The sequence below is a fragment of the Nyctibius grandis genome, chromosome 2, assembly GCF_013368605.1.
Source record: "Nyctibius grandis isolate bNycGra1 chromosome 2, bNycGra1.pri, whole genome shotgun sequence".
Taxonomy (NCBI): domain Eukaryota; kingdom Metazoa; phylum Chordata; class Aves; order Nyctibiiformes; family Nyctibiidae; genus Nyctibius; species Nyctibius grandis.
The window spans coordinates 97,028,651-97,054,589 of record NC_090659.1 but is presented as its reverse complement, the minus strand read 5'-3'; the positions used below and the strand labels follow the sequence as shown (position 1 = coordinate 97,054,589).

General features: G+C 46.3%; 2 protein-coding genes across 5 annotated transcripts in view; one reads left to right on the top strand and one right to left on the bottom strand.

Annotated features, from left to right (window-relative positions):
- Positions 1–393: 393 nt before the first annotated feature.
- On the top strand, positions 394–13,244 carry LOC137677727 (fibrinogen-like protein 1). Of its 2 annotated transcripts, XM_068425225.1 has the most exons (9): positions 394–492; positions 676–734; positions 2,050–2,134; positions 3,456–3,666; positions 6,934–7,093; positions 8,662–8,759; positions 8,844–8,932; positions 10,290–10,480; positions 11,476–13,244. In XM_068425225.1, the coding sequence occupies exons 3-9, from the start codon at positions 2,060–2,062 to the stop codon at positions 11,663–11,665; spliced, it is 1,014 nt and encodes a 337-aa protein (XP_068281326.1). In that variant the 5' UTR covers positions 394–492; positions 676–734; positions 2,050–2,059; the 3' UTR covers positions 11,666–13,244. The 2 variants fall into 2 exon arrangements, with proteins under 2 accessions (XP_068281326.1, XP_068281327.1); XM_068425226.1 differs by lacking the exon at positions 676–734.
- The window catches only part of THSD1 (thrombospondin type 1 domain containing 1), a 30,721-nt gene continuing 17,378 nt past the window's right edge, over positions 12,597–25,939 (bottom strand). The window contains exons 4-6 of one of the 3 annotated variants that reach the window (XR_011050313.1): positions 20,892–21,050; positions 13,997–16,683; positions 12,597–13,777 (exon numbers count right to left, since the gene is read on the bottom strand). Coding sequence is in view for 1 of the 3 variants with exons in the window: in XM_068425224.1 (XP_068281325.1) it covers positions 15,308–16,683; positions 20,892–21,050 (1,535 nt within the window). In the remaining 2 variants the exon portion in view is untranslated. Of the gene's footprint in view, positions 16,684–20,891; positions 21,051–25,939 lie in introns of all 3 variants that reach the window. The other 2 variants (XR_011050314.1, XM_068425224.1) reach the window with 2 other exon arrangements.

Sequence of the window (25,939 nt, the reverse complement as noted above, 5' to 3'; positions counted from 1 at the left end):
TTTTTTCCTCTCTCTTCCACAAATGTCCTTGTTTGTGTTCACTAGCAAATCTAATCACCCAGCTCAGAGGAGTTACACAACTGCAAACCTCCTGAGATTTCAGTCGAATAGCAAATCTTACTTAATATCCCTGTGTTCACTTCTTGCTTCAGATTTGCAGCTCCTTTGGTGATACAGCTGTGCTGTGCTTTTACATATAAACCAGATTAAACAGCAAAAGGAATGCTGAACAGACAAGCTGTGTTATTTCCACCTTGCAGGATTTACTGAAATGAGCCTGGCTGTATTAAATGTGAGATAAAACTCCCGCAGGGAGCATTAGTCTGAGTGATTCATATAAACATTTAAAGAAGTCAGTCTTGGTTGAGCTTCCTAGTCAAATAAGGTGGTTAATGGTGCGCAACCAGCAGAGCCCCTCTCCTTGGGCGAGCACCGTTGATAGAAACCTGACTGTCGTTTATCCTCTCTGGGAAGCAGCAGGATGAGTATTGGGTAACAAGACAAACGGGGGTTTGGGTAACTCTTTCACGCGAGGAATGGCAAGTGTCTTTTCTCTGGAACTGTCTAGTGCTGCGAAACGTTCTTTGTCTGCGCCCTTGATGTGGGCCATCTGGAGAGGAAAATCTCCTCAGCCTCTAGAAAAACAGCCAGGTTTATGATCACTTTCTTTTGCAGTTGACTTTTAAGGGAGATAATCTTATCAGGAGGAGGTCGGAAGGAAAGGCGAGTTGCAGGTATGTGCATTTAATACATGTTGATATAGGCGTAGATGCAGTTGCTTTCTTTCCCTCTGGTCTTTACTGTCTGTTTTTCAGGAGCCGTCGCTCAAACCTGTCCTTCCTGTTAGCTTTTTGCCTCCATCCACATGCTACAGGGCCTGATCCTGAGCTCAGCGCCAGTGCTGCAGCCACTGCCACAGCTGCTGCAGGGTGGTGTGAATGAATAGCACCAGCAGTCACGGGCTGGGGGGTCCCCCGCTGTAATACTGAACTACAAGCTGAAAAAATGCTGCGTGCTGGGGCACCCTCCTGCATGACATCTTTTATGGGTGACTTTCACAGGGCACTGCTTCTCTCGGCTTGCTTTGGGCCCTTCCTGCCCAGCTTGGCAGGCAGCTCCCCTGTCGCAGCGGCTTTGCCAGCTCTGGAAGCAGCCCCAGCATCAGCAGCTGCAGGGATGCTAATAGAGCTGTAGCCGAAACAAAGCACGTCGCTGAGAGCGTAGAGCTGGGTAGCCAAGTTTCTGCAGCACTTCCAGATGTGAAACGGGGGAGTTGGTTTTAGCCTATTTTTCAGATTTTTTTAATTCTTTCTGGTTTTTCTTTTAAAGCGTCATGCAAGCATACTGTGAACAGTTTGTGCTGTTTGCTCGTGTTCAGCTGCTTGTTCCCAGAGGCGGTCACTTAGCATTTTTTCTAGCTGAGACTCTCTGATCGATGCTCTGTCTGTGAGCTGGGGCAGGTTGACAGCAGAGATATCTTCCACTGAAATCGAAGCAAAAACTGTGATGTGCCATGCCCACTCAGTCCCATGTGTGACTTCTGCCCTCAGCCTCCAAGCTAATCCCGTTCTGACAGACCACTCCATGGACTGAGGAGGGGCAATGCCTACGCTCACTCAACCAGGAGGCAAAATTCCTCTTAACTTTGGGGAGTTTGGACTGAATAAAGACTGTGTGATTTTGGCCCACCAGTTTGGCAAGGAGTGCTCCAAGGAGGCGTTATTGCTGAGTAACTTCCCATCTGCGTGGGCACTTGGGAGAAGGGGCAGAGGTTGCTGGAGAGTTACGCCGGGTATTTATCCAGGGAAGCAGGAGCTTGGACCCAGACCTCAGTTCCCCTGTCAGCACATTGCACCAGTGCTTCAGATTCTCCCTAACACGCATCTTAGGAATCAATGTCACCAATTTTGTCCTGCCTGTAGTTTCAAGCAAACTCCTTAACAAATATTGCAGCATTTTCTGGGGAATTAAACGTGCTTGTGAGGGGGGATTAAGTTGTGAGATAAACCAAATAAACCTCCAGTGCAGCCTGTCAATGCTTCTTTTCAGGTCATAAGAAATGAGCGTGATGATGGCCTGGTTGCTGCTGCTCCTTCTCCTGGTCAGCTTCGGCTCACCTGCACCCAGGTTGTCGGTGTGTATCTCTTAGCCAGTGTCTGTACAACCTCAATGGTTTACCGTTCCCAGTCATGTAGACATAGGTGCTCCCCCACCAAAGGGACATGGGCCTTCAAGAGCAGAGCAAGAAAGTGTCTGCCTGCAGCTAAAGGAAGGTCACTCTTGCTGTCTTGATAATACAGGCTTTTCATGGCATTAGAGGATGGGCAGCTCTCTGGATGGCTGTACTGACGTTGTCAAGAATTAACAACCCCAAAAAAAAAAACTTAAAGAAAAAAAAAAGTGATTTTACAGCCATCTGCTCCATTCCCTCAGGGAAAACTGCCTTCATTTATTCATTGTGATTTAAAAAGCAGGAAGGGGAAGAGGTGGTAGGCATAATCTGAGGCAATCTGCAAATTACTCTTGGGCCATCCTAAGGAGGTACAGAGCTTGTCAAGGAGAGTTTGGCAAGCTTTGGGCTGTCTGCAGCAGGTCCCTGTGTGCCTCCAACCTGGAAATCTTCCTCTGTGGAGGAAAACCAAGAGGCCTAGGAGAAGGAAAAGGCAGCTGGGAGGCCATGGTTTAGAATGCTCAACAGTCTGCTGTCACGGGCATCTGCTTACTTTTCTTATGCCTAGAACTGGTCCTGACCTGGTATCACTCAAGCCAGCTTGCTCAGAGCAAGAACAGCAACTGATTCTTATTGCACAGGTTTGCTTGGTGGTCTTGGAAGAGATTTTGCTCTGTTTTGTTATATTTTTAATGAAGTAACATCAGCTACGGACTAGATTGTTGCTGAAAATGTTTATCCCAGTCAGTGTGGGCTAGATTCTGGTCTTGGTTATGGTAACGCAGCTCTGAAGCTACTCTACTCTGCTGATCCTGGTAGGCTCACTTTTCACTGTTTGCACCAAATGTCAGCTCTTTTATCTTGAGTTTTACAAGACGTTTCTGGAACCTTGGTTGTTTGGCCTGGCTGCAGTGCAAGAGTGAGTTTTTCCCCCTCTTACTACCCTGAGCAGTTTCATAGTCTGCAAACACTCCTTTTGAGTTCATTAAATGGGAGTCAAGATGAATCATTTTTGTCCAGTCATTTTCTGCATATCTGATCATATTCTGGGATGCTCTGAGTAGTGGCAAGATCATTGTAGAAAACCCCTTTCCACTGGGTTCAACTCAACAGCCCATGTTGTGCACGATTCGTGTTATCTTTGAGACACCACCATCGAATCATCTTGATCCACAGAGGCAGTCTGACATGTTAGGATCAAGAGAAGGCAGATACTCCTTCTCTCTGCCTCTCTGTTCTTACCACTGACTGAAGCGTGGGGTTTTTTGTTTTATTTTCTCCATAGGAAAAAGATATCTGCCTCCTAGACAACAATAAATTAAGGCAAAGGTTAAAGCAGCTTCAAGACTTGCTTTACTTATATGAACTGCAACTGAAGGACATCCTGGAGAACACTTACCACAGAACAAGAAGTGGGCTGTTCTCAGGCAACAGCAGCGTGCAGCATGAGGTGCTTTTACCCACAACCAGTGGCAATTTGATAGTCTATGATGAAGGTACAGTTTGCAGTAGCATATGTGGAAATTCCAGCTTGCCACAATGTTTATTTCTCCCTGCAGTGTCCCATGTGGCATATTTTATTTCTGCTAAAAGTTTTAGAATTTTTAAAGTGAATTGTGTTTTAAAATGCTGTCAGATACATGGGAAGGAGATGGGCAGACTGGTGGCCCTGGTACCAGGAGACGTTCCCTGGGGCCAGAGTCAGCTGGCCCGGCTTTAGGCAGCTATCGCCCAGGTACAAGGCAGACACCTGCAACTGGGCTTCTCACCTGGCACTGTGGTACAGAGAGGAACAGGCACCTCTCAGCTGTTTTCCATCAGACCTACCTGAGACATCAGCTTTAGGAAGAGACAAGTCTTTCTCTTAAAGAGCCCATTTTCCCCAAGTGGCTTACGGGAGCCCAGAGTGGCTGGTTCAGCTGCAGGCACTGAAACCTCTTTGGAGGAGTCCAGCCTCCCTGTTCCTTGGCTCCTCCATCACTTCTGTGGCACAGTAGCAGGTGTGCATACTCTGTTCCTTGGTGTCACTTTGAGAACATGATCATAACTGGAATCATGGACTGCGGCCAAGATTTTCTCCTTCATGGGCATTACATTGAAAGTGTGAGGCACTGAGGTCCTGAAAGGCACTTTGCTGATACAGCCCTGGTAGAGCTGGTCATAGGAACTTAGCCTCTTATTTTAGAAATTTTGGGCCCTGATCCAATCTGAAGTACAGCTGAGGTTACCTTCCACATGGAAATCATCTTCCCTGCAAATGATCTTGCTGACAGAGCCAGTCCTGGTCTTGCATTGCTTAGCAATTAGCAAATGTAATGCCCATCTACAAGAAGGGTCGGAAGGATGATCCAGGGAACTACAGGGCTGTCGGTCTGACCTTGGTGCCAGGCAAGGTGATGGAACAGATCATCCTGAGTGCCATTACACGGCACATGCAGGACAATCAGGGCATTGGGGCCAGCCAACATGGACTCATGAAAGGCAGGTCCTGCTTGACCAACCTGATCTCCTTCTATGACAAAGTGACCCGCTTAGTGGATGAGGGCAGGGCTGTGGATGTAGTCTATCTAGACTTCAGTAAGGCATTCGACACTGTCTCCCACAGCATCCTCCTAGACAAACTGGCTGCCCGGGGTTTGGATGGGTGGACTCTTCAATGGGTTAAAAACTGGCTGGATGGCCGAGACCAGAGAGTGGTGGTGAATGGGGCAAAGTCCAACTGGCGGCCGGTCACTAGCGGTGTTCCCCAGGGCTCGGTTCTGGGGCCGGTGCTGTTCAATATCTTTATAGATGATCTAGACGTAGGGATTGAGTGCACCCTCAGTAAATTTGCAGATGACACCAAGCTGGGTGGGAGTGTCGATCTGCTGGAGGGTAGGAAGGCCCTGCAGAGGGATCTGGACAGGTTAGATAGATGGGCCGAGACCAACGGCATGAGGTTCAACAAGAACAAGTGCCGGGTCTTATACTTCGGCCACAACAACCCCATGCAGCGCTACAGGCTGGGGGAAGAGTGGTTAGAAAGCAGCCCGGTGGAAAGAGACCTGGGGGTGCTGATCGACAGCCAGATAAACATGAGCCAGCAGTGTGCCCAGGTGGCCAAGAAGGCCAATGGCATCCTGGCCTCTATTAAGAATAGTGTAGCCAGCCGGTCTAGGGAAGTGATCGTCCCTCTGTACTCAGCACTGGTGAGGCCGCTCCTTGAATACTGTGTCCTGTTCTGGGCCCCACACTTCAAGAAAGATGTTGAGGTGTTGGAGCGAGTCCAGAGGAGGGCGACCAAGCTGGTGAAGGGTCTGGAGGGTCTGACCTATGAGGAACGGCTGAGGGAGCTGGGGTTGTTTAGCCTGGAGAAGAGGAGGCTCAGAGGTGACCTTATGAGTACAAGTTGGGGACAGACCTGTTGGAGAGCAGCGTAGGGGAAAGGGACCTGGGGGTCCTAGTGGACAGTAGGATGACCATGAGCCAGCAGTGTGCCCTTGTGGCCAAGAAGGCCAATGGTATCCTGGGGTGTATTAGAAGGAGTGTGGTTAGCAGGTCAAGAGAGGTTCTCCTCCCCCTCTACTCTGCCCTGGTGAGGCCGCATCTGGAATATTGTGTCCAGTTCTGGGCCCCTCAGTTCAAGAAGGACAGGGAACTGCTAGAGAGAGTCCAGCGCAGAGCCACGAAGATGATTAAGGGAGTGGAACATCTCCCTTATGAGGAGAGGCTGAGGGAGCTGGGTCTCTTTAGCTTAGAGAAGAGGAGACTGAGGGGTGACCTCATTAATGTTTATAAATATGTAAAGGGCAAGTGTCACGAGGATGGAGCCAGGCTCTTCTCAGTGACATCCCTTGACAGGACAAGGGGCAATGGGTGCAAGCTGGAACACAGGAGGTTCCACATAAATATGAGGAAAAACTTCTTTACGGTGAGGGTGACTGAACACTGGAACAGGCTGCCCAGAGAGGTTGTGGAGTCTCCTTCTCTGGAGACATTCAAAACCCGCCTGGACGTGTTCCTGTGTGATATGGTCTAGGTAATCCTGCTCCGGCAGGGGGGACTGGACTAGATGAACTTTCGAGGTCCCTTCCAATCCCTAACATTCTGTGATTCTGTGATTCTGTGATTCTTATTGCAGTCTACAACTACCTGAAGGGAGGTTGTAGTGAAGTGGGAGTCGGCCTCTTCTCCCAGGCAGCTAGCGATAGGACAAGAGGACACAGCCTCAAGCTTCGCCAGAGGAGGTTCAGGTTGGACATTAGGAAGAATTTCTTCTCAGAAAGGGTCATTAGACAATGGAACGGGCTGCCCAGGGAGGTGGTGGAGTCACCATCTCTGGATGTGTTCAAGAAAAGACTGGACATGGCACTTAGTGCCATGGTCTAGTTGACAGGGCAGTGTCAGGGCAATGGTTGGACTCGATGATCCCAGAGGTCTCTTCCAACCTGATTGATTCTGTGATTCTGTGATTCTGTGCTATAGCCTCAGCCTGAACTGCAGCCATCCCGTATCTCAACGAAGATTTGGGAATGACTCCCTCAGAGGGCATGGCTGTAAAGGCTCGCAAGCCTTGCTGCTCTTTCAGACCTAGCAGTTTGCAAACCAGCATTGCTACCACCTTACTGAACCATTTGCTTTTGCTTTGTGGGTCTTGCAGAGCTACACACCCACTGCCCGATTGTCCTTGTCCCATACAGCCTTTCAGCAATGCCTTCTCTTGGCTGCACATACCCCTTTGTTTTCTTGCCCCCCGTTTAACAAACCGATATTATTCTGCCTAGATTGCTCCGCGGTGTATAATCGGAAGAAGACCAAAAACGGCTACTACCGGATCAGGCCCAGAGCAGACCAAGAGCCTTTCCTGGCATACTGTGACATGTCTGACGGCGGGGGCTGGACCGTCATTCAGCGACGGAGTAACGGCAAGGAGAATTTTAACAGGTGGGTGCGCCGTGGTTGCATCAACAGGGCTCGCAGTCAGGCCTCCACCTCCCAGTCCCTTCCTGCTGCCTGGCAAAACCCAATATTTGAGAAGCGGGTTACGTGAGACTAGCGATGGTAACTCTGTGCATTAGGACAACGTGGAGGTACATATTGGTACCAGGAGGCCATTTTCAAAATGGACCTATAACGCCTTTTTCATGGCTTCTCGGCATTTGAGTAAGTGTGTACGTGTTTGCATATTTGTTTTATCATTATTGGAGACTGTTGAAGGCTCCAAATGGGCAGGTATCTGCTGCCAGTGCATGGACTGAGACCCATTGAACATATTATCTGTTCTTATATCAAGAATTATGTTCAGCATGGTGTGACATATATTTCCTTATTCAGATCACTCAAAAAGATATCATACCACTGGTCCAGATTGTTCTTTCTCTATGTAAAAATCCCAGAGAGGTGACTTTCCCCTGGAAATCTCCAGGAGAGATGCTCTGGTAGCACAATGAAGAAGAAACACCTCCATGCAGATTACTTCACTATCACAGCACACACAATTTCAGGGCATGTCTAGTGTCTCTTACAGTGAGTGCAGTCCATTGCAAAGTTAGTTACCTCAACTGGCTCGAAGCTGGCTTGCCCAGAGAGTGGTAGCTACCTAGCAATGGTAGTACAGCTCTCAGCACAGGTGCATGAAAAAACACCCTGAGGAGGAGCACTGCCTAGTATGTAGGTCAGGAAGAATTAATATCCCTAATAATGACATGAGAAAGGGAATAAACACAGGGTTAGTAAAATTGGAAAAGTTGATACACAGGAAGTATATGTGAATATCAAAGATAATACATAAATAACAGAGGCGATTTTAAGAGAATGAAATCATGAGAAGAAAGTAACAGCAGGAGATTTCTCTTAGAAAGATGAAAACAGAGAATGCTGATGAAAAATAAATCTATATCTTTGAAGGACAAGTTGCCACATCCAAACAGCGATCCTGAAAAAAAGCAGAGGTGAGAGTGGTCAATGAATCAAAAATAAATAGATTTAAGTGGAACAGGAGCACAAATAAGACCCATATATTTTCCTTTTAACTTAATCTGGAAGCTTTTGTTTGCAGCTTCTCTTCAGTTTCTGATTCTTCACCTATCACACCATACATCCAAGACTGGAGAATATTTTAGACAGCAACATTGATTTCCAGCCAGGAGTGCATTTGAATTATGACTTGCTGAAGAACAGTATCAGATGCTTTGCTGAAGACCAGTATGACAGCTGCTGCTTTCCCCTCCCAGCTAACTGGCAACCCTATTCTGCGAGCACTGCGTCTGGCAGTTTGAAGGTTTGATCCCAATATATGTGTGTGCACAGGTTTAGCAGGCGAAGAAGCAAGCTGTGAGTTGTATTTACGTCTAAGGCAGAATGACAAATCTCAGTTCAGCTTGCAATGGATCAGATTCTTTGAGAAAACAATGTCTGGAGATACAGCTGAAGTTTTACTTGTTGCCATAGCTAAGTCTCACAAACTGTCTGTTCCCTCACATGCTGAAACTGATATTTGTATCTCACTGCAGGAAATGGGATGATTATAAACAGGGATTTGGGAAATTCCAGGGCAAGAATGATGAATACTGGCTGGGCAATGACCACATCTATGACCTGCTCGCTAGAGGTGCAAGTATTTTCCCTCCACAGATTTATTTTCAATTCGCATGAGATAGATAGTTCATTTAACAGGACACTGCTTTGTGTTTAGGAGAGAGCTCATTAAAGATTGACCTGATGGACTGGCACGGGGAAAGACGTTATGCAGTCTATGAAAATTTCCAGCTTGCAAATGAGCAGGTAAGAAATGGAGAGAGTGGCCATTTGCTTGTTTTATCTGTGAGGGTGCGGCATCTGCATGTGCAGCATCAGATTTCAGTATCAGGGTTGTAATTACAGCTCTGCAAAACTTACCTGCTCTGGTTCCCTGGGATTCCTGGTTTGGCTGACTGACAAACAGCCCTGGGAGCAGGGATGTAAGCCTGGGACTTCTTCCTCACAACCACTGAGTGCCCAAGCCAGTGGGTGACAGGATCATGCGTGCGTGCTCTCTTGCTAACTCTGCTGCTGCACAGAGGGCAGCTCTCTGCTGCAGGGCATAGGGATTCCCACGTGCATTTGCCTCTGGCCTCGTGGTTAAGAGAGTCTTCTGTGAGGGAGGAAATGAGGGTTTGAACCTCTGCAAGGAAACTGAACCCTATTCTCCTACTTCCAGGACAGTGTTTCAGGCTGTCACATAGAAGGCAATCACCAGAACAAAGAGCAGTTTTAAGTTCTTGAAGAGAGGTACCTGTAGCCCTACACTTAGTGCTACAGACACAGAAAGCCCAAAGACAGACACATCCCTGTATTTTCACGTTTGTTTTCTAGCTTTAGACAGCATCCTGCTCAATGTAGGTGCTGTTCTTTGCAGGCTTGCCTTTCTGAACACCACGCCTAAGTAGCCTGAACACCCAAGGACAAGAGTTCAATTGCATGGACCAGTCCTAGTTCCAACTCCATCACCGCTCCAGAAATGTACACATTACATTCAGTTTGCAATTGGGGTTTTCTTATGAAAAGTTTGAACAGCTTATTTTAATACCTTACTGCTATTTTTCATAAACAAAAGTGGAATATGATGACAGGAAAAAGCCCACACCACAGAAGTAATAATCCGTCTCATATCAAACGTCTCTTAGATCTGTTAGCTATGCACAATGGAACTATTATTCTAAGTATTTCTGCCAGGACAGGACCATTTAGCTAGAAATAGATGGTTTCTAGTTCTTGGAGGAGCAAAATTCCTACGAAGTTATTCTAGATGGACAACTGATCAGTTTATGAAGGCAACTACTTGGCACAGTTTCCTGCCAAGTTGTTCTTGATGAGCTAGGAAGAGCCTCCCAGATTGTTGTATAGTCTATCAAATGGTTATTTAAAGCCAATGAAGCCTGAAGCCCTTTGTAGCAGCACCAGTAGTTAGCAATCCCTTCTGGAAGTTTAAATCCCATATTGATCTACACTAGGATCATTAAAGCATGGGGCCAAAAGTCACCCTTGACTTCAACAGTCATGCCTTTGACAGTGGATACAATGGCCAGAGCAAATTTGATCTCAAAAATAGAAGGAAGGACAGAAGGAGCTGATATCAAACACGTTTCACATGTTCTTGCAGGACAATTACAGGTTATGGTTTGGCACCTATTCTGGTAACGCTGGCGACGCTCTGTCTGGTGGGAGCAATTTTGAAGATCAGTGGTCAGCCTCTCACAGAGGGATGCAGTTCACCACATCTGATAGGGATCACGATCGATTCCTGGCAGGCAACTGTGCATTAGAGAACAAGGGCGGTTGGTGGTTTAACAGGTATGGAAAATGGTTGGTTCCTCTCAGATGCATGGGGTGTGGGTGGCTGTACAGCCCAGAGGACTTGCCTGCCTTACAGCAGCTGGAGGTTGCTGTGTGCGTTTACCACCTCGCACAGCCAAATCTAAGATGTTCATACCTACAGATCCTCAAAGGAAAGCAATCTGCATCTTTCATTATGAAGCAAAGCAGGTAAGTTGCATTCATTTTAAGAAAATGGATCAGAATAAATGCATAGGGGTGAATGACCTGGAAGGAAAAGAGCCCAATTAAAATTCCTTAAAGTGCTTTGGGTTATATTCCAGGAAAGAAAACAATTGCAGCCACTGTAAGGTGAAGTATGTACAAAGGACATTTCTCTATTGTGGAGCACGTCTAGGGGGTCCTGATAGTATATTTGCTAGTTGGGCATAGCCCACACATCAACACACAGAGATTCAGGTTCACCAGCCCTGCAAGCATGGACACATCACTCTTGGTTTTTCTCTGCTTTAGTGCAGGATGAGCCTCTTCTTTGAACAGGCCCTCATCACATACAAATTGAAATCAGTGGAGCTACAAAAACATACATCAATAGTGGGATTTACCTTGATTAAAAGACATCTGTGGTTTTAGGTGTCAATACATAGCTGCCTACACTTGAACTAGAGCCTACTAAATGGCACTACACCCCTCTGTTTAGGCAACTGAATCATGTCCCTAGTTAATACACTTGAAGGAGTAAACAGGTTGAATTATCTGACCAGTGTAGGTGTCTACTTTAGGATGACCCACATACTTCTCTGGGTTCCACTAAATGCATTAACCGGATCTCCATAGGCTATTGCAGGACTTCAGATAACCAGTTCAGTACAGACAGATATATCTAGGTGTCTGAACCTGTCAATGAATCCCGCCCTGGTATATTGTGTGAAAATTGTACTTCACTGTACTGACGGAATGTCTTCCCACACAAAACCTAATCTCCTTTTTTCCCTCTCCTATATCGTTATAAGGTGCCATGCTGTAAACCTCAATGGACGATACTACAGAACAGGAAGGTACAACGGATCCCATGACAATGGCATGGTTTGGTCTACGTGGCATGGGATGTGGTACTCACTAAAATACTCGGCCATGAAAATCAGGGCTCCATTCTTCATTGACAGTGAGAGTGGAGATGGTGAGACCAGCCAGGGCAGCTGAAACCTGCTGCTTTGGAAAGAAAAAAAGTACAGGCTGAAAAGAATTGTATATGTTAATAGCCAGCCCCCTGCTGCTGCCGATTGCCAAAGCTGCACTGTGATAACTGGAGTTGCACCCATTTCTACTAGCTGAAGCTAATGTCATGAGTTTGAGCAAAGCCAGTCAACAATGGAAAACATGGATCTCAGGCATACAATAACCACAATTTTCTTTTCCAGCAATTTTCAGGACTTCATTGGCGAGTGTTTGTGAAAAACTCTCTGGACCCTGAATGATCAAGCATGTTCTTCTAGCTAGCTGTACTCTTTAAGGGCTAAATCTTTCTCATCTTGATTTTAACTATCAGTGCTTCCATTACAAGAACGTAAGAATAGAAACAAGGTGATGAGGAATTGGGCTTCATTTGGTGTGCCTTCATTAGTGCTTTGTTCTGGATCAGGAGAATGGTTTCAAGCAACTCTCCCTATGGTCCCCAGTTGCCACACTTCAGTTGCAGAATGCTCCTGGAACGTGGAAAGCAAACCACTGGATGGACGTGCTCCAACCGCTAATGTACATCCAGACTAAGGCTACTTCAGAGTAAACCCCCACAACATGGACAGCGTGGACACTGGGTTTCATTGGCAAGAGCTTCCCGCTGCAGATCCACTTCTCTAGCACACCGCAACACATTAATGCAGACAAAGACAATGTTGCCGGCCAGACTCAAACCCCAGAGTAAAATTATGCAGATTTTACTAAATTTAAGATGAGCACAGATATTCTTAGGAATTCATAAAAAGCAGTCATGATTCATTTGTATGTTCTTGTGTAATTTACCAGATGACTTTGAGTTAGTGAAGGGGAATCAGAAAGTGGAACGTGATTGAACCATAAGGCACACTGCTTTCATTGTCTCATCAGAGTGAAACAAAAGAGCAACACAAATGACTGAAGGAAATGGAACACTGAAAATTTATTTTCCACAAGTTATTAATAACAACAGTTAAAAATGAACAGTAGTATCAGCTTGATGCAAATCATGTAACTACCACGTTGTAGAATGAATTATAATAATTTTTTAAACTGGTAGTTCTTTTCCATTATTTGCTTTTAGATCCATACATACTGTAATTTGTATTATATATCCATGAAGTGTGAAATAAAACCATCTGAGTAGGACTTAACACTTTGTATCTGGTTTTCAACAGTACACACTTGAACAGAAATTTGGCTGAAGATCTTGAGAAAGCTCATAACACAAGAATTTCACTCTTTTGGTGTTGCCTCCGGTGCTTTTGCACCTGCTGTCCTGGGTAGTTGCGAGGGTCTACAAGGTAAGTTTAATTTCCATGGCTCAAGCTGTCCTGGAGACAAGGCAGAGACATGTGAAGGTTCAGTGTAAAATTTGGTTTGGTTCCTCTGCTTTGCCAAGAGGTAAACCTTGTTCTCACTTCTTCCTAGACATCGCAGTGATTGCAAACGTGAACATCAGAGTGCAATGGGCCATTTCTCCAGGGTCTCCCACCCTGAGAGGCTCACCTCTGTAAAGCAGTAAATAGATATTGTAGCACTGTAGGTCTAATGCAGATCACTGCTTCAGGGCGAACGCACTTCACATGGCAGAGTTTACCCTAGCACAAGGGTGGTAAGTAACCTGAGCAGCAATTGCTTCAGAGGTCTGATTTCCAGCTCGTTTAAGTCAATTTAAAGATTCGTTACATTTGATTAGCCTTGGATTGGTCCTCAAGCGTGGACATGTTCTCAAATAATTTAAACAGCATTTCAAGCTGACAGTTTATGGAACGCATAGCTAGTATGAATGCCGTGCTGAGCCAAAGGGCTGAACATCAACAACGCAGCGTGCAGCCGCAGCTCCTGAGAAAGAGGGAGCTCACATCACCCTGTGAGTCAGATCTGGTGCTCCAGCAGCAGCTGCCAAACGTTACCCATCAAAAAGGCCGTTCAAACGGCAAGGTTTGACTCTGGCAGCCAAATGCTGAGTGTCTGCCTCCTCCTAGGCTGTCGCAGCAAGCCCTCCCGCTGTGTCCCTGTCAAGTTACCTGTGCGCGCTTTAGACACTTCAGCGGGGTGCCATCAGTAACTGGCTAATGCACAGCGATGCTGCTCTCCCTTGAAAATCGTTGTTGGAAGAAAAAAAAAAGTGTGGGATTGAGAAATCTATCTTTCCACTCAGAAAGCCAGTTTTGAGAAAGATAGCAGCCTACTGCCAGAGAACTGAGCACAGGCTGATCTTTCCTTCACACCCACAAGGCGGGTTAAAGGGCATGTAGGGCTGGGCTCCTTGTGGGAGAGTTGTTTTAAGACCGACAGGCCTCTGCCTGAACTTACCTGCTCTCACTCCATCCTCCACGGGCAGCATTTCCTCTTTTCATGTTGTTGCCCAATAGCATTCCCCTGGTCTTTGCAAACGCCCTGAAGAGTCGGTTATCCTAACAAATGGCAAGCAAAGTCTCTGAGTCATTCTCATTGGCCCGAGCTCTGTCTCTGTTGTTAACTGAGGTTTCAACCCAGCTCTGAATACTTCCAGTAGTGTGTAATCGCCAATTCGCGATCTCTGGTTTTAAAGCACGACAAAAAAACCCCAACATAACTTTTGTACTTCACCGTAAGATTCTCCAGGAACGACCAGATGTTGTCAAGCCATTTTAGTTTTTCTTTTTGTTCGCAAAGCAGGTATTCATCAAATGAATTTGTTGTTCACTGGTTTTGTTCATAATTTATTTTGAGCTTGCTGTAGTAGTATTATTGTCTATTTACATTTAAAAAAAAGTTTAATAAAGGCAAAGATGATTAAGGAAAGGATTCGTGATTCAACAGTTCTCTCATTGCCTTTTATAGGTCCTTAAATGCTGCAGTAACATTTCTGTGAGGACTAAAATTGGGCCATCCATTTTCTTTGCCCTCCCAGTAGCATGCCCTTTTCTACTCATTTCCTGCAAATATTTGTACATTACTGTTTTCTTGGTATAAATATTGGCAAAATGAAAATATCAAAGTCTTTAATGATGAAAAATGCCCCCTCAATTTTAAATTCACTCCAAGTATTCAGCATCAATCGTTTGCACTTCCACGCAACCAGCTAAAAGAAACACCACCACAGGACTTACTTGAGCAACTATGACGAATTAACACAGTTCAATAATGACTACTAGAAAAACGATGAAAACTGCTCACAACTTGAGGTTTGTGTTTCCTAAATGGGGAATGATTCACTAATTAGGACAGATGGTTGAGGATACTGGACAATGGATGCTTTAGGACATCACAGTCTACTAGTACACGGTCCACAAGGCAAGAAAGGCTAGATCGGTGGCATTCATCATGTATGATGCACAAAACGTGACTGTTTTATGCAATAAAATCTACTGGCTATTCCTGCGTCACACCTTCACTAACAAACACACGTGTTCCCAGGGTATTCTGTGTGTATTGTACACACATACATACAAAAAATAATTATATGGAAGCACTTTCCACTAATTAGAAAGGAATGTGTTCCCACAAGCCAGACTTGGGGCATTATTCCCTCCTGCTCTGTGCAGAGGGAACACAACTCCCGCTGCTCCTTCCACGAGAAGCCAACAGATCCTGCAGATCCTCTCTGACACACGCCCCTCCTGCAGGGCTGCAAGGAATCCTTCAGATCACCAGCTTCTCCATGCTTAAAGTACTTGTTTCATCCTCTTCATTTGAGCCAAAATACCCAGGGAGGTCAATCATCTGCTGCTCTGCCTCTGTTAAGCCAAAAGTAGTATTATCATAAAAGGCAAACTCAGGGTCCAAGGGAAAGCTCTGGCACTTGTCCCTTCGGTACTGGGCAGGGCTTACACTTAGGCCTCTCTGGGAATTATCTTTGCCAGCCGAGCCCATTTCCTTCCGCCACACACCTCTGGGGTTAGGTGAAGGGCCCCTCTTACTTCGGCTAGGCTCAGGCTTATCAGCTGCCTTCTCCTGACCGGCAGGCTGGCGGTCAGTGATCAGGTCCAGCTTCTTCACCGAGGGACCTGCCCTGTGGTGGCACTTCATGCCATGGCCCTGTGATTCACACCCTGGCACAGTGCTGTGGGCCTGATCCAGCTTTTCACAAGTTGGATTAGCGTTTCTCGATTTTGGCCGCATCCTGTCCTCCAAACCCTGGTCCCACGTTCTGGTCCTGGAGTTGTAGAGAGGAGTCTGCCGGGGGGTGAGGGTGGACATGCTTCGCTCTCTGAAAGGCCTGGCCTTTTTAGTTTCGTGGAAACTGGCTGTTCTTCTAAACTGTGGGTTTCTGTGACAGCCTCTCTCAGTCAAATCCCCTCTGTTATCCTGGTGCTTGAAATGAGCTCTTCTTACCAAGGTTTGGGTAGGGCTCATCACAGGATTGGCCTGCGAGAATGGAAAATCCAGCCTAGGGTGAGAGCTTTCGCCCGGGAATTTGGGCTGACTGGCTGGTTGATCCAAAAATGGAGATTTGATCCTAAATTTGTTTGCTGCTGCCTCCTCTTGGTTTTCCCCGCTCAGGGGAAGCATCGTGGTGGCACCAACAACCGTGTCCGTGAGGGGATTCTGAGAGACGTGGTACACCTTGGTGGTCTCAGTCAGGCCTTTCTTCTTCATCTCTTTCAGCTGCTGCTGTGCGAGGCGGTAGCTGAAAATTGGGGGGATTATTTTTTGGGCGTTTGGCTGAAAGTTCTCACTCCCAGAGGCATCATCTTCTTGGGCAAATTGGAGGCTTCGTCTGTAGGTCAGAGGAATGTTAACAGGGGCATCCCCTCCTTCTGCGAAGCTGTCCCGCTGCTTGTTGCCTTGGCAAATGTTCTCTTCGTCGGAGTTTTTCCGGAAGCCGGGGGAATGGATGGAGTTTCGGCGGACGGCAGTGCTGCACTTCTGAGCTCTGCAGAGCTTCCTCCAGAGGGTGATGAGAATGGTGGCAAAGATGATGAACAAGCACAGGGAGATACCTGTGATGGTGACTATATTATTTGCTTTCTGGTCCTCTCCTGGCTGGACAGAAGGTGGGGTGGGAGGCTTGGTAGCTGTAACAAAGAGCACATATGTCTGTCAGAGTTGCACTGTCATCAGCATTTTGGTATTTCAGGATTGATACTTTACTACAAAGAAAAAATAACCAATTAATACAGTACAGGAAGTTGTCTGCCATTAAAATTTGCTCATTGTAGATGACTTGCTACTGATCACTTCAAACTGTCAGGAACAGATCTATTTACTTTAAACCAAGGCTCCCATGGACCCTTTAAATGTAGTCATTACTTTTGCCTGTTCTGCCATTTCCCTAAGGCACTCCTAAATACATCCTGTAAAACAGGATAACAATATTTGCCCTCCTTTATGAAGTACATTAAGATCCACTGGTGAAAAATGCCATAAAAGGGGTAAAAATAACCCAACCCAGGCTAGTACTTCAGGTATCACTTTACAATTACTTTTAGGATAGCTTAAGTGGGTGTGAGAATTGCAGTGAGTTTGAAGAGCAGAGAGGCAGCACTAGCAGGGGCAGTGTAACTTTTCTAAGCAGTCCTCTGAGGGTGCTTCTTCCACCACTGCCCATCATTGCAACCCCAGAGGACAAAACCTTCCCCTCCAGAGCAGGCTCCTAACTGAGAAGACCATTGCTCTGGTGCCCCTGGCATTCTGGTATTGACACTCTTCTGTCATAGACTGGAGATGGGCCTTCAAATGGGAAAGAACACCCTGCAAACCTGTAATGTGAACATCTCAGAGCTTTCCACAGCCCTATTTAAACCTCTCACCTGCACGTTGCACCACATTACAGATAGCTGAACCAATGAGATTAATAATTCTTTTTTTGGACAAGGTCTCCAGCGTTTCAGTGGCAGCCCTGAGTACAATACAGCAAAGTTGATGGATGAATTGGTCCAGCAGCTAATTTTAGTGTCAGGTAGTACTCCCCAACTTCTTGTGGCAAAATATCAGCTTCAGAAGGCCAGGAAAAGTCTGTTGGAGGACAAGGCTGTTCAGTTGTGGCTGACAAGTGCTGGCCATGAAACTGTGAGCTCAAACTGAACAACTTAACAACCTTCTCCCAGTCTCTAGTTTTATCCAGAACCCAGAACCTTCCATGAGGGTGATGGACAGTCTGCTGTAAAACTTGCCAGGTGCTCCTGCCTGCACCACAGTGACTGTCCAGTCATAGGAAATGCGTATGCAGAATAATGAGAAGGAGACACCATGTAGTTCCCATGATCCAGAAGAACACTCATTTAACGGTGAGCTGTTAGCACAGCTAACAGGTGTGCAGGATGCACAAATGCACTGATGAACACAGGCCAGAAGGTCTCAGGCTGCTATGATAACAGACATGCAGGGTGCTGGATGGGCAGGAGACCCATTTCTTTGGCTCAGGGCTACCTGACAGCCCCAAGACCTTTGAAAAATCCTGCCATGGGATTAACCTTGAGCTTCATGTCACTCTGAGAGCTTGACATCAGCATAAGGAAGACCATTGCCTGCTAAATCTTTTTTGAAGGATCCCTAGAACTTGCATTCAGCCCAACACAATCATGCCTGGAGCATGGAGCACTGCCATTCTGGGGGCCTGAGCAGGAAGAGAACACACTGACCCCAGAGGAGAAGGCAGGACCAGCATTTGCTTGGTTCAGTACCACCACAGCAGAGCAATTAATTCATTGCTCATCCTTCTCTCAGTCTCACAGCTATTTTCTGAAGACTGTTTTCTATCTGGAATGTACACTGTGCTGTTATCATTTGGAGCACAAAGCTAACAGCTAGCCAACAGTGAGGTTCAAAACAAGACTTAGTCACTTAGGTTTGCTTCTCTCCACCTCATCTACCTCTGCCCCTAGATTGCGGGCTGATTTCATTTATTCAGCCATTTGCTCCATCTGCTGGACTAACAACTGCAAACATTGTTATGCTGAAAAAAAGCTTGCCTGCTTCAGAAAGATGCAGACAGCTGGAGGTGGGGAGGAATGACACTCCCAGCCTGAGATCAGACAGCAAATGAACACTGTAAGATCACAGTGTCAAGTCACTTCTTGAGCAACCTAAGATGCAATGAGATGAAATCACGTAAAGGAAGCTGCCTGATGTGGGAGCAGAAGGATTAGAAACCATGTGCAAGAGAGAAGCGAGGTAGCTCCTCCAGATGATCCCACAGCAACGGGTGCAGATGCAGGCCTCCTGTGCATCTGGGGTTTCTATCTATAAACCCTCTTTATTAACCCAGAGAGCCTGCTGGAATTTGAGGATTGTCCAGACCTGCTGAGCGCTGTCAGACAGTAACTCCAACCAGACTGCCACTGCCATGTGTACTGCATACGCACAGGACAGCTGACCTCTCTGGAAACCACCATAAGCCTTATACAGCTACACACCTGCATAGAAAGAGTCACACCTCCAAGAAGCACCGGAGGCGCCTGTCATTTCTGCGCATGAAAAGCAAGGTGCACACCCAAATCACCTGTCTAGCACACACTCCACATGTACAGACCCCACTCCGGGGAGCTCTGTGAACTGGGACTGCTCTCTGAGCTCCAGAGGAGTGGGGTGAAACAGATCAGTGACGAGCCAAGCCAAACACTATGCTTACGGAAATACCCCTCCAGCAGGTAACAGGAGACACGGAATAGCACAGCTCAGCATCAGCTTTAGAAAAACACCAACTACCCTACTGCATTTTGCTGGTGGCATTGCTGCTCCCAGCAGTCTGACAGAGTTTGGCATAGAAAAGACAAGCAGCCCTAGAGCAGGACATTAGCTTTAAGCTGGGCCCCTAAATATCTGACTTGTTCCTCTCTGTTTACACCTACAGCTTTACGAAATAAGCAAACCCACAGGGCCAACACTTCATTAAAACACCAGACACCTTAACAACAAACTGCCAAAACATCCCAAGTGCTGCACTAACACTGACAAAATGCAATACGTGGCTTGATGGAATGTAATTTTTAATATTTTCCCTTCACCTGACCTTTTGTTCAATACCAACCCATTTCTTACGGTGCTCCACAACACATTTCAGTCCTGCCTGTTTACTTCTGAGGCTTTCATTCAACAAACACCTTGAAGCTGGTTCAAGCCAACACTTCCATCAAAAAAGTAGTCATGCCCTGGCTACACATTCTCCCTGTCTGCTACCCTTCCCTTTTCAGTGGCACAAGCATTGCAATGGCCATGTGATAAGCAACTTCCCCACATCCTCAAACTGTCCATTTTTTAGCTGACTTCACTCCAGTTCTCCATGCTCCACTTTTGCCAGCACAAAGAAGTGCATGGAAGCAGCCAAAGCAAGGGGTAAGGCATTGCTCACTTTGTAACAGCTTAAAACATCTGTTCAATTACAGCCTGAGAGCCTACAAGCCTGCACAGTCCTTGTGCACCTTCCCTTCCCCATCCCTCCCACCTGTGGCACCTGTGGGACACAAAGGCACTGGAGCTTGTAGATCAGCCAGTTTCTGAGCAGATGGACCTCCAGAGCCTCTTGCCATCAGCACCCTCCTTTTCAGCAGGGAGTTTGCAAGAAGCAAAACTTTTGCATGGACTGAGCACCACCACCCCATTAAAAGGGGCCACTTCTCCTGCCCCTCATGCTGGCTGCAAGCACCCGATTATGGTGCTGGCACAGCCTCATCCAGCCTCATGGGGGGCCACGCAGCTGCTGTAACCTTCTCTCACCCCACAGGAGGGTCAAGTCTCCTGTATCTGCACCCACTTGCCACCTGCCTGCATCAGCCAGCCTGCCCTGTCACCGGCCAACAGCAGCGGCAGGCTGGAGCAGGAGGAGACCTGGCACTGCCACTGCAAAAAACTCCCAGAATGGGAACCCCACACCACAGGTCCCAGCTGGAACCAGTCCTCTTTTAACAGGTTTTCACTTTTTAATAGGTTTCCATTGCCTGGAGTCTTTGGCCTTCGGTACTGAACATGTCCTGCTGCCCTAAGATCTCTCCTCCAGTCCTTCCCCACCCCCTGTCCATGCTGGAGATTTTAAACCCCTTCCATGGCACTCGCAGCGTGCAGAAATCTTCTTAAGCCTTGGAGCCCTGTCTCCAGCTCTCCCACAAACACATGTAGGCTCTCACCCTACTCCATCAACCGCAGGAACGTGACACCCCCCCAAAATCAATACGACTGAAGGAAAGATCGGATGCTTCCATTCTACAAAGCCCTTCTGATAACAGGCCCTTTGCTTTTGCCAGGGCAGACACACGACCACAGGGAAGAGGACAGAAGAGCTACCTACACAAACACTCCTCCAGTGAACACAAGGAAGTCTCCCTCGGTGATCCAGCACAGCCTGGTTTTGCCGGCGAGGAGGTGAGGCACTCTCGGAAGCGCTCCCGGACGCCGTCCCCGCAGGTGACGCTGCAGGGGCTCCAGGGCTGCCACGGGCTCCACATTTCTGCAAATACACAAGCTCACAGCAATGAGGAATGCGTCCGCCTCCTTACCTTTAAAGACACAAGCATATGTTTTCTCTTATTTAAGAAAACCAGCAATAAATAACCAAATAATGTAAATGGCAACACTGAAAGAGCAAGAAGCTTCCAGGGACCTGCTCCTGTTCCCATCAGAGTCTGGGGCAACACTCCCACTTTTTTTTCCTTTTTTCACTCCAGTGCCAGCCAGCAACACAGCAGTCAGTTAACTGAGGCTGGCAGGACCTGCCTGGAACAACAGCAAATGGAAATTAATCCACAAATCTTTGGAATGGGTTCGTAATTTATATATTAATCCAATTACTGCCTGACAAATAGTGCTTTTACAGCAGGATAACTTCATTGACTTAAGTGTAGTTACTCCTGATTTATATGACTGTGAAAGGAGGACAAGCCTACAAGGTCTAATGAAACGGCAATATCGGTTTTACTCTTTATTATTTTCTCAACACACAAATGCATTATTGAATCATTCACTTGACAGCTTACAGGTGCCTATTGTTTTATTGCTTATGGTTACGCAATTAACTCAAGATGAAATTTTGCAGGTTCGTTTATTTATTTTAAGTGGAGGCAGGCTCAGGTTCTAATGCTACCTCAAATATTATAATTTTTAATATGTAATGAAATTCCTCTTGCTTAGACAACATCCTCATCCAGTGTTCAACACTCAAACTTTACAGCAGCGAGAAACCAGAGCGAGAAAGTGACCATTCCTGCCCGTATCTGACAGCTGTGGCACTGAAGCAGGATCACAACTTTAAATTCTAAACCAATGCACGAATCCAGGTGCAATCTTTAAGGAAAGATACCCTGGGGACCCTCCTATGGGTCAGTTGACTCAGTAATCTGGCATTGAAATGCGCCAGAAAGAAAAACAATAGACCACTTGCTCCATTTCACTGCTCACAGAAAAAGTGGAAAATCAGCTAAATCACAAAACGTAGATGAGGTTTGCTGAAGTTTGCTCTTTTAAATAATTTATGGTGCTGCTACTGCCAACACAGGTCACAATCTTTACTTTTCTTACACCGTTGCTTTGCTGCTAGCATGCCACCGAGCTCCTGATCAGTGAACAATTTATGATGTTAAAGGACCAGACAGTGCTGCATGACTGGAAATGGCTTTATGATTTCATGTTGTATTGGTTGCTGTATTGTTCATAGTGTGTTATTATTTTTAAAAGTCTTGAACAAAAATAAATACAGCTGTGTTTTAATAAACACGAAATTTTAACTGCTTTGGGCCCTGTCCTACAAATTTTTGTGAGCACGCCAGTACGAATAACGTTAACACGAGCAGCGTAACAGGAAACAATGGGGCTGCTCTCCTGCGTGCAGGTACTCACCTGAAGTGCAGGACGAGGCCTGGAGGTTTTGAGCTTACACTTGTGCTGTCAGCCAAGGCTGTAAAGCGTGCGTGGGCACATACTCACGCACATCTGTGTGCATGCATGTTCGAGTATGTCTGCCTCGCCTAATGCAGAGTAGAGGTGGGCATGGCGAGACACCCCAGTGGTGCTGCACTTTTAAGCCCACACACCACCAAGTGACCTCCCCAGCTATTTGCCACTGACTCTACCACAATATTGCAATATCCACGATCCCAGGCTGTCTTTCACTTTGTGCTCTTTGTGCACCTCTCTGCTTCCACCCCTCTGGTCTCTGGAGCTGGAGAGCTGCTACATCAGGGGAGAGAAGCCCAGAGGCAGGCTGAGCTTTCCCACTCCTCCTCCAGTTTGCAGCCATGCCAGTTCCCAGTAAAGTATAAAATGGAGCATGACTGGATGGTGTGTGGTGTCAGTAGGAAAGGGAATCAGAGGATGCCAAGGAGAGTGGAACTAGGAAAGTTTGTTGGGGTAAGGAGTCCCTCAAAGGTACAAACCCTGGACAGCTGCAAAATCACATCAGCCAGCGAGCAGAGCTATTAGTGAGGGCAGTAAGAAAAATGGCCATAATCAATAGTCAGTCAAGGGCCCACTGATCCCTCCTTCAAAACACTTCATGGTATCAGAGTATTTGGGGATATAACGACACTTTTCTTCATATCAGTATCATTAAAGACTCCAGCAGTGTCCTTCATCACTGGCAGAGGGAGGTAGGCACCCACATCCTCACAGACTGCTTTATGTGAGCAGCTTGGTGAGTCCTTGCCATAATTTCCAGTGCGTGAGCTAGCTCCTTTCCATCTCTCCACATTCTCTGCTCGTTTAAACTTCTGTTAATTACAGTTAGATATAGAGCCAGACCCAGAAAGGTTCTGGTTGCCACCAGTGCTAACACCGGCGTAGTGGAGGGTGCTCCACAGCCTCCGCATTGATGCCTGTGGGCTTCAACGTACAAAAACATTTAGGATGAGTAATTTTCTAACTTTGACATAAAACCTATGATGTGCCCATTGCTCTGGGGCACTTTTCACTGACTTTGGCTTCAGCTGAGGGCACAGAGTTCCTTAGCAAATCACTTGGCATCCATAGCTTTGGGGCTAACAAAATGTGCCTTAAGCAGCAGGAGAGCAGGAAATCCTCCAGCTCCCATGAAAGACCGGAGATTGAAACTCCTGCAACTTGCTCTGCAACCTCCTGCAAATACCAGAATGTAAAAGAAAATGAAGCATAGTTTCTTCTCCCCCAAGGAAATGAAATGATCAACCTCCATTTAAGACAAACAGATCCAAAGCACCAGGGGGAAAACCAGAAGGTACACACTGCAAACTAGCTCTAATAAGTGTGAATTTTTTCACATACAATTGAGGAATCACTTATCAACATGAAGACATCTAACTGATTAGTTTGAAATAGCTGACAGTTGGTAATGTGCCAACATGAAAGATAAATGCAATTAACTGTGTTAATTGTTGCTCTGCATAAATATCTCCCCTCAAATCTCTGTGTTCATAAGACTTCGAGCATGCAGTGCTATCCAATGGTGCAGACAGTGAGGGATGCTCAGCATCGTCCTTCCAGCCTGACGCACGTGACATCCTTCCAGCCTAAGTATTTCAACAAGACCAGTCATATGGGACAAAATTACTAATTATTTACAGGCTCATATAAACGCCTACGCTAGCCTGGGGGATTGCAGGGTATCTGTGGAAGTTGAGATCAGTTTTTAGGTCCTGAGACTGGGTGTACAAACATTGTACTGGTGTTTGGATAAGACCTGGGGAAACACCCTTCTCACCCGTTCCGTGTTTCTCTGTTTCCATGGAAATGAAGCCTGGGTGGACTGAAATGGTGGCATGCTTCAACAGGTTACTAATTTGGACAACGAAAGGACAAGGATCCCTTCAAAGGAAAAAAAGACTCCGTCTGTGCAAATTACAGTCTTTTCCCCACAAACAGGCATCTTTAAGAATTGCAGAGGGATAACCTAAAATTTTTTTTCAAAAGCTAAGAGCTATCCCAGTGAATCCATAACACCCGATTTATTCCTAAAATGCTAGGGGTGTGGAGATGAAGCATTCACTGACACAGAAGCAGATGGGGCACAAACCAGCTCTGGCATACCCGGATCCCCTACATCCGCCTGTTTCTAAATAAACACAAGCCAGGTACAGATTCAGGCAACAGAGCTAATTGGTTCCCAGATTTTCCTACAGATAGGCAGAACTGATTCATGCAGTCTTATTCAGGGAGCAAGAATTTGATGGAAGTTGTATATACCTGCCTGACCCCTAGATACTCCACTTACTCCTCTCCTCCCTTACTGACCACTTTTCCCTTCAGAAGGTCTTCCCCTACCTTCCTCTTTCCCTTTGCTGGCAACTGCTGCACTTCTTATGCCCTGCTGACCTCCTGATAGCTTTTTTTTTGACAGCAAAAGTCAGAGGAACAAAATTCATCTCTGCTGTCGGCAAGTGCAAGAGGCTTCACTGGGAGTCACGCCGAAGCTGAAACCGGTCTCCGGAGTGTAACTTAAGAACTGTAAAAGAAAGTTAATTAACAACAGAAATATGAAGAAAATATGCCCATTTCTATGCTGCAGCATTACTGATTAATTTTATTAGTCTCATCCCGAATGTTTCAAGCGGGATACAGGCTAGGACATGGAACATCCTCCTAAGGAGTACAGAAGTCTCACTGCTGGGGATACTTAAATCCCAGATGAGCAAAGCACAGGATAAAGTGTTGAAAAGAATGAGTGTGCAATGCGTCTGTTGCTGGGTAAGATGATCTAACAGAGTTTCCTACCTCAGACATTCAAATAATCCCGTCAAACACAGGGAAAAAAAATAGCTGCATGACTCTCTCTAAGTCACTTGTGTGAAACAGTTAACACCCCACTGAGATGAATGAAATGACTCACATCTCGCTGTTATTTTTTCACAGGTTCTCCAGCTGGAGTCCACAGAAAGCTGCACAAGTGCTGGCTCACATTTAATAGACGTATTCCCCACCTTTAATAGATATAGTCACAGTCTTAGCACAAGCTTTTTTTGCCACACTCATTCTGAAGCTGATGTCCTGGGCTGGAAGAGCTGCTGTCCCGGCCCACTCAGGGACACTGAGAGCCTTATTCCTGCTCCAGACACAAGGCAGGTTCCTGTTCCACAGGCTGGACTAAACCTGGCTAGGATGAGGAGTAAAGAGCAAGACTGATGAAGGGTCAGGCATATAACTGATGCCCAATCTATGGAAAACGCGTGTGGCAAAATCATCTTTTATCTCATCCTCTGTGCTTTGGATAAAGGTGATTTTAATGATTTAGAAGCTTTGATCTTTTACAAGACGATATCTCTGCTTCATAATAATAGAGCATACGCTAAATGAAGTAAGAACTGGCTGAGCGACAGATTTGATACGCAATGTCAACAGAAAACCATCACCAAGTGGGAATGCATTTGGAGAGAT

What these genes read in the sequence shown, in the direction of transcription:
- LOC137677727 (XM_068425226.1), top strand. Translation starts at nt 2,060, where the DNA reads ATGAGCGTGATGATGGCCTGGTTGCTGCTGCTCCTTCTCCTGGTCAGC. An exon ending in CACCTGCACCCAGGTTGTCG is followed by an intron (nt 2,135 to 3,455) that starts GTGTGTATCTCT and finishes TTTTCTCCATAG; the next exon opens with GAAAAAGATATCTGCCTCCT. An exon ending in TCCAGCTTGCAAATGAGCAG is followed by an intron (nt 8,933 to 10,289) that starts GTAAGAAATGGA and finishes ATGTTCTTGCAG; the next exon opens with GACAATTACAGGTTATGGTT.